This window comes from Lactuca virosa, chromosome 8 (assembly GCF_052849685.1).
Source record: "Lactuca virosa cultivar CGN04683 chromosome 8, Lactuca_virosa_CGN04683_v6, whole genome shotgun sequence".
Lineage (NCBI taxonomy): Eukaryota > Viridiplantae > Streptophyta > Magnoliopsida > Asterales > Asteraceae > Lactuca > Lactuca virosa.
Genome location: NC_136433.1, coordinates 219,211,119 through 219,219,284, shown reverse-complemented (window position 1 = coordinate 219,219,284; position 8,166 = coordinate 219,211,119). Strand labels below are relative to the sequence as shown.

The 8,166-nt window shown below is 34.1% G+C and overlaps 1 protein-coding gene across 1 annotated transcript; it reads right to left on the bottom strand.

Moving 5' to 3' along the window:
- Positions 1-2,987: 2,987 nt before the first annotated feature.
- Positions 2,988-7,759, bottom strand: LOC145129783 (transmembrane 9 superfamily member 3-like). Its single transcript, XM_079064584.1, has 7 exons — positions 7,310-7,759; positions 6,611-6,651; positions 5,737-6,313; positions 5,200-5,337; positions 4,850-5,006; positions 4,230-4,714; positions 2,988-3,361 (listed from the first exon to the last, which is right to left on the bottom strand). Exons 1-7 carry the CDS (start codon positions 7,468-7,470, stop codon positions 3,142-3,144), a joined length of 1,779 nt encoding a protein of 592 aa, XP_078920710.1. The 5' UTR covers positions 7,471-7,759; the 3' UTR covers positions 2,988-3,141.
- Positions 7,760-8,166: the final 407 nt, after the last annotated feature.

The window sequence follows — 8,166 nt, the reverse complement described above, 5'->3', positions numbered from 1 at the left end:
AAACTCGAATATAATACGCTTTTAAGTTAACGAAAAAAAATTATTATATGTGATCCGATCTCAGACATAGGCAACATACATAAAATTAAGCATGAAAACATAAAAAAATTACATCAAAACGTAGACAAACTCGAATTTAAACCGACACGTGCTTAAAAAGACAAGGTTTTTTTAAAAAAAAAAATAATGAACGCAAGTTCTAAATTCTCGTTGAAACCTTAACCATCTTGAATTTATATCGACACATATATAAAAGTAAGCATGTAAAAAAGTAGATTTTTTAGGTTAATAAACGAAAGTTATTAAGAAAAATCAAACTATATATATATATATATATATATATATATATATATATATATATATATATATATATATATATATTACGAGGACTAATTCGAAAATTTAGAAAAATGGAGGGGTGAAAAATGTTTCAAAGTTCAAAATGAATGGATCAAAGTGACATTTGAAAAAGTAAAAGGATAAAAAAGCTACAAACTTATAAACATAAAATATGACAAAATTACATAAATGGTCTTTATGGTTTACACATGGTCACAAACTCATTCCCTACTACCTAAAAAGACCAAATTATCCTCACATTAACGGATAAAAAGCAACCGTGTTAGCAAAAAAGGACAATTCATGTAAGTTTTAGAAACCACATGGACCATCTACATCAAAAAAAAAATACAATGACTGAGTTTGTGACTTTTAGTAAACCATACAGACTATTTATGTAATTTTGTCTATATATAAGTTTGTGTTTGTGAGGAAATAACTAAAAGCGTATACACAATTTACAATAATGTTTAGGGGTGTAAACGAGCCGAGTCGAGCCGAATACTACCAAGCTCGAAGCTCGAAGCTCGGCTCGACTAAAATACTCGAGCTCGAAACTCGACTCGAACTCGACTCGAGCCTTGATTTTAAGTTTGAGCTCGGGCTCGTGAAATACTCGACAGTCTCGAGTTCGGCTCGGCTCGACTAATATTTAAAAAAAATCAAAATCACTAAATTGAGTTAGAAATATTAAACATTCCACATGCAAATGTCCAAACTACCAAAAAACGACTATTAATCACCTAATATCAATATAACATCAATCATATATGTCATAAATGAATAATTACAAAGAAATGACATATATGCTATAAATGAACAATTATAAATAAATGGAATATATGTAAATACAATAAGCTCGCGAGCCTTACGAGCTGAGTATTTTAGTACTCGAGCTCGGCTCGATAAGGTACTCGAGTAGCTCGAGCTCGAGCTCGGCTCGATTAAGGTCGAGTCGATTTCGAGTATTTTCCGAGTCGGTCTTGAGTTTCTCACGAGTTGGCTTGTCTCACTTACACCCATAATCATGTTTATGCGATATTCCGTAACCTAGTGGTTTGGAGGTCTCTATGTTTTATGGAATACCCAAGTTCGATTCCCAGCTATTTGTTTTTTGTTTTATTTACTTCTCAACTCACAAATACTCTATTATACATTTTTTACCCTTCGACTTTTATTAGCTTATTTTCATAGACCCAAAATATTTTTCTTAACTCACAATTACACCATAGCAGTCCTAGCTTTCAGATTTTACAATTATGATCCTTTTAAAAAAAACAGAATCTGGTTAATGCGTGAAGTTCAAGTTTAATCCCAACAACAACCTGTTGAGCAGCAACAACAAAAACAATAAAAATAAATATATGTTTATGAAAATGATGAATTTTATAGCTATTTAGCATTGTTTACCAAAATAGATATAAAATAAAATCTTAAAGGAAATAGAAAAGTTTTAGAGAAAACTAGGACATGTAATTTGATGAAGCATATGAACTATAATTTTATTCATCACCCGAACACAAATAACATCAAATCTTTTTTCAATCTAAAGAAACTAATGAAACCTTAATTAATATCATCAAAAATTAGGGGTGGCAAATCGGGTCATCGTGTCGTGTTTTTTACTGACACGACACGACACGACAATGTTTTATGTAACATGAACACGACACGACACGATCTCGGGTTTTTTTTAAATAACACGAAAACGAAGCGATTAAAAAACGACAAACACGACACGGCACGACAAAGATAACATGACATAACAATTATTGTATTTAATTAATATTTATTCATACACAACACGAAAAACACAACAAAAAATGTTATATCGTGTCAATTTTGTGTCAAATTTTGAACACGAACACGACACGACGTCGTGTTTTTTACACTTGATACGAACACGACACGAACATGAATTCGAATTTCAGTTTCGTCTCAATTTCATTTGTGCCGTGTATTTTTGTCGTGTCGTACATCAATTGTCACCCCTATCAAAAATAGCAACATAATTTCATTAATTTATCTACGTAGCATTTTACTTTCATTTCTCTATTACAACACTTTCTTTTGGAAAAAACATCCATAAGAAAACCATTTTCATTGCTAAAAGCCTAAAACTACATAATTTTTTAAAATATAATGTTCTACAATGAAAAACACATGAAAATACAACCACATATAAATTGAGCTTGCCTTTAGGCTAAGACTTTTGACAAAAGATTAAAACATGCAATTTTTTTGTTTCACAAAAAAAACGCCGGACTCGCCCTGCAAAAGACATAATCTCATTCTCTCATCTTCAAAAAAATAGTCTTAAAAAGTTTATCCATTAGTCTTGTTAGACTAGATGGAACCATGTAAGCTTTCTATCGTTATTTTTTATAATAATAAAAAAATCATGTCTTTTATATAAGACTATATCCCATCTTGTTACGTCAAAAAAAAAATTACAGTTTTTGTCAAAAAAAAAAATTACAGTTTTTGTCTGTCTCATTGATGTCAGATCAGGATCAGTATCAGCCTAAGCCCAATTATGTAAAACACAACTATTGTAACATCCATCAAATCCTTACCAATAGGACACTAATGCACGAGTATAACAAACACATACACTACAACAGATATCCGAATCACAAGAAACAATCTACAACGAAAATATCGCTACAAATTGAAAATTGTCAAACATGTCGCCTTTTCAACATTAGAAATATAGGAAAAATTGAACTCCATACAACGCTCTCCTACAACATAAGCTTTTGTATCCTTACAAATTCTAACATATTTTTCTTTTTTCTTTTCTTACTCACACTTAATGGAACGGTATATATGTCGAACAAAGAAGAGTGAAGCACGAAAACCTATCATCCCAAGCATCAAAAAGAAGCCGTAGCAAATGCATGCCATGTACCCGAAGAAAAACGATGTTTGCATGAACCCGGTCATATCAGAACGCCCGTAGTAGTAATACAAGCAATACCCGTAGATGAAAAGCCCCGTTGATCCACCACAAACAAAAGACCTACACACCAACGGTTAAATGCATGAAATTGCAATGTACTTTCAACTTTTATCTTAAAAAAATGAAAGCATAACGCAATAATTAACAGATCAACAAAAGTAAGGTTGTATCTGGCGAGCCACAGCTAGCTTATTTTTCGAGCTTTTTTAAGTTGTCATGTTTGGCAAGCCAAAAAATAACTTATAAGCTATTTTTTTTAAAGCTACTTAGACTAGCTTTTTAGAAGCTTTTTTAAAATTTTCCAAATATACCCCTTAATTATAGAAACACATTCTTTTAAATGTCATTTTATATCTTTCAGTTAGCTTTTCAGCTAGTTTTACCAAACATCATTTTTTAACAGCTAGTTTTTTAGCTATCAGCTAGCTTTTCAGCTAGTTTTACCAAACGTTATTTTTTATTAGATAGTTTTTTAGCTATCAGCTAGCTTTTTATTTAACAGCTGGCTTTGTAGCTATCAGTTAGTTTTTCAACTAGTTTTACCAAACGTTATTTTTATCAGCTAGTTTTTAGCTCTCAGCTAGCTTTTTAGCTATCAGCTAGCTTTTTATTTAACAGCTAGCTTTGTAGCTATCAGTTAGCTTTTCAGCTAGTTTTACCAAACGTTATTTTTTATCAGCTAGTTTTTTAGCTCTCAGCTAGCTTTTTAGCTATCAGCTAGCTTTTTATTTAACAGCTAGCTTTGTAGCTATCAGTTAGCTTTTCAGCTAGTTTTACCAAACGTTATTTTTTATCAGCTAGTTTTTTAGCTCTCAGCTAGCTTTTTAGCTATCAGCTAGCTTTTCAGCAAACAGCTAGCTTTTCAGCTAACATAGCCTAAGTTGCTATTTCTCGCATACAAAAACAGAAAAAGAAAAAGAAAAAATACCTCCACCACCATTCATGATCCTCGGCCGCCAGTTGAAAATATGTGAGCGCGATGGTGATAAACGCGGTGACAATCACGAGAATGATAAACACGATAAACAAAATACTGTAAATCGTGTAAATCCTATGACCCCAAACACTGGCAAAAATGTAATAAAGCTCAATATAAATGGCACTGAATGGAAGAAATCCGGCCATTGCCATTTGCGGGAGGCTGCCACGATACCATGGCAGTGGTGGAATCTCTCTCGGATATTTGGTGGTCCGACAAGGTGCTTGGAACTCCGCCTTGCTGTTTTTTCCGGCGATACCCCCCAACACTAACAATGGTGATGTCACTAAGGCCCATATAAGGGCAATTACGACAATTGTCCCGAAAGGTAAGGCGGCAGTTGCGGAGTATGCGATTGCCACAGTGTTCAGGAAGCAGAAGGTTAGGAAAAGGGGCCCACAAAACAGACTTCCAGTCAACAGCAAGTTTCGTACCTAAAAAGTATTTATGAAATTAGAAATGAAAAAGGTCAAGATTGTCACTTTGACATACAGCCATTTTTCAAGATTCAAGAATGAGAAGTATAAAGCTAAAGGGTATTTATGGAATTAAAAAAGAAAAGGAGATACCCAATTTGCTCCTTCAAGCTGACAATAGAAAGAGGAAGCTGTATAGCCAGCAATTCCAGATGTGAGGGCATATATGACAACCAATGCAGTGAAAAGAGCTCCTCGGTTGTATGGATAAAACACACCAACTAGTGCAAGTATGAAGATAAAGATTGTACTGCAAAAAAATTAAGAACAAAAAGACATAAATGCCCTTCTCATCCTCATCATCAAACATAGCCCTAGAAAGCTTGTATTGGTTTGCCTGATGTCAATGGGACAAATTTAAGGTGGAATAGAAGTAGGACAAAGACTTTCTCCTAGATCTCTCGTAGTGGAAAAGACTTAAATGCCCTCCTCATCGGACTTACAGTGCAAATAGTTGGGTGCCAGAACCAAGGGCAGCAGCAAATAAAGATTTGAATTTTGGGTATCTGAAGACATCACCATGTATGTATTTCCATCCAGTTTCTTCTTGATCCTCAGCTGTTTCCTCATCATGAGCATACCTTTCAGGTGTATAAAAACAAATTGTCATAATACAAGAATTAAATATAATTACATTCAAATATTGTGTTTTATCGATTGTTCTCAAGACAAGAGGGTAAATTGGCCATTTACTCTCCATTCAGACAGTTCATTTTGTCCAAAAAAGGAAAGTCTTTGCTTATACAAGCTTTTACTCAAGACAGAAATGATTAACATTTACACATTCAGATATTACTCCTACACAAAAGGACATAATGGTCATTCACTCGCATTCAGATGATTCATTCAGTCCAAAAAAGAAAAAAGTCTTTGCTTCAACAAGATTTTACTCTAGACAGACATCTTTATACATTCAGCAATTGCTCATACACAGAAGGGTAAAACGGTCATTTTCTCTAGTTCCAAAAAAAAAGGCTTACTTGACAAAATCATTCTTGAGAACCCGCATGAGAATAGTGGCAAGAAAACCGGTTAAAAGAAGCACTGTGACACAAGAATTAATGATTGAAAACCAATGAATTTCCAAATGATGTGGCAATGAAGAATTTTGTGAATACTTCTCCATTCTCTTATCAAAAGGAATATTAGTTTCCTTCCATCGAACAGTATACATAAAGTCAACATTGACTTCTTTGTCTTCAGTAACATCCACAAGAGCACTAGGGTCAGTTCGGACATTAACCTCAATAACACGATCCTTGTTGTAAAGTACCTCAAATTGTAGATGCTTAAAGAGGTAGTATTTTAGCTCATTTAACTCGGTTTTTTCATATTTCCCAATGAAACCCCATAATGGCAAGTCATCAAAGTACATTTGGAAGTAGTAGTCTTTTGAAATGGCTTTACGAAATTTGTTGACTTCTTGTTTTGTTAGTTTTTTAGTGCAAATGAATTCAGAGTCTTTGTCAACTAAGAAATCGAGTTTGTATGGAGCACTAACTAATCGGTCTCCATTTAAGACTTCTCCAAGTGCTTCCTTTTTCTCTTTCAAATCACCTGTTCACGTGTACACCATATGGTTAATGGGACAAAACTGAAATCTTTTTTCCCACCCAAAAAGATGGGTTATGGGTAGACCTGGCAATTCGTGTATTCGTGTCATGAAAACGTGTGAGCCACGAATTTCACACTATACGATTACACGATAAGAAATAAGGTTTATCTCAATTTTTAAGATATATTCGTGTCGTGTATTCGTGTCGGGTCGTGTCTCTCACAGATTCGTGTATACGTGTCTCAAATTGCCAGGTCTAGTTATGGGATAGGGATTAAGGGAGAAAGAACAAATCAAACCTGGTAAGCAGAAGGGTAGATCAAAATATCTGTATGTTTCACTGAAATTGAAAATAGAGACATTCATTAGTAACATAGATATAAAGCGTATGTAACACATATGCAAAGGGATGAATCTTTAAAAAAAGGAAGAGATAAAGATTAAAAGTTCACTTTTCTAAATGGGCAACTAGAAAGGAAGTCAACCTATCCCATCAAACAACACAATTAAATGAGAAAGTATTGGTATGAAAGCTGAACGATGAGCTTCAGTTTTAGGTAGATCTGAAGTGTAAAAATTTGAATAAGAGATTCTACTTTGTATGAAAGCTGAACGATGAGCTTCAATTTTAGGTAGATCAGAATCGAAATCATTAGAGTTTTCTTTTAGCAATTCTTTGATTGCTATTTCAATCTGATTATTATGACTTTAAACTCTCAGAAAATCGCAACCATAATCGGGTTTTAAGAACATTCTAACTGATTACTGTGACATACTCTAAACACATATCCAAACACCACAAAGTTCAACCGCCTGGACAAACAGAGTTGCGCCAATTATCGCTAAAGAAGCACTAAAAGAAAAACAAAAGTTCCCAGACCAAGAAACCTAATTCAACCATAACATCGAGCCCAAAATGACGCAATTCTGTTCACCTAATCGGAAAGAAACTCCCAAGAAAACCAGCAATTACGTTCACAAAAGAGATCTGATAGTACCTTGGATTCTGGAAAGGGCCAACCTTGTTGGCGTAGAGAGGAACAACGTCTCCATTTTTGTATTTGTGATTTGAAGCATCGGATGTGACTACTCCCATTACACTGCAAATCACGAACAATGCTAGCACCAGCCATTTGTAAATCTGTGGTTTCACCATCATCTTCACATATATGAAGAAGTATGTATGGGATATGAACAAGATCGGAGAGAGGGAGATGTATAGATCTAGATCTCACACTCTCTTCTCTATGATGGTAATGCGAGAAGAAACTCGATCCCCAAAAGGAGGACTTACATTTAAAGCATTTTGTGTTTGCTTAAAAATGATGTTTACGTATAAAATGACTCAAAGTAGTCTATGCCGACTGCCTAACCATGTCTTGGTTGATTTCCCCCCGATCTAAATCCCAGATCTGAAAAACAAAATTTTAAAATAAAGAAAGTGTAATTCACTAGAATAATCAAGATGGGATATCTATCACTATTCACCATTATTCATTCACAAATATCATAAAATCTTGACATATTAAATGTACCTGTTGATATTTTGAAGGATAGTGATTAAAATAACCATTTTTCCTAGAGTAAATTACATGAATGGTCCCTATGCTTTGGGGTAATTTGCGTGTTTGGTCCCTAACTTATTTTTTTAACTCGGAAGGTCCTTACTGTTTGTTTTTGTTATGCGTTCGGTCCCTACTGTTTGTTTTTGTTATACACTAGGTTACAACCTGTCACACCCCGCTAAAGCGGGGTGTGACAGAAATGGTATCAGAGCTAAAGTTATAGAGAACATCGGTTTTTTTTTTAAGAAAACACAACCTATAACTAAAACTTACAAAGAAATTCTTTTTAC

Bases quoted from the DNA above. Each gene is read 5' to 3' on its own strand.
- LOC145129783 (XM_079064584.1), bottom strand. From the start codon at position 7,470: ATGATGGTGAAACCACAGATTTACAAATGGCTGGTGCTAGCATTGTTC. The intron at 5,007-5,199 runs GTAAGTCCGATG...ATTTTTTTGCAG, and splicing joins GGCACCCAACTATTTGCACT to TACAATCTTTATCTTCATAC. The intron at 3,362-4,229 runs GTATTTTTTCTT...GTTGGTGTGTAG, and splicing joins GATCATGAATGGTGGTGGAG to GTCTTTTGTTTGTGGTGGAT.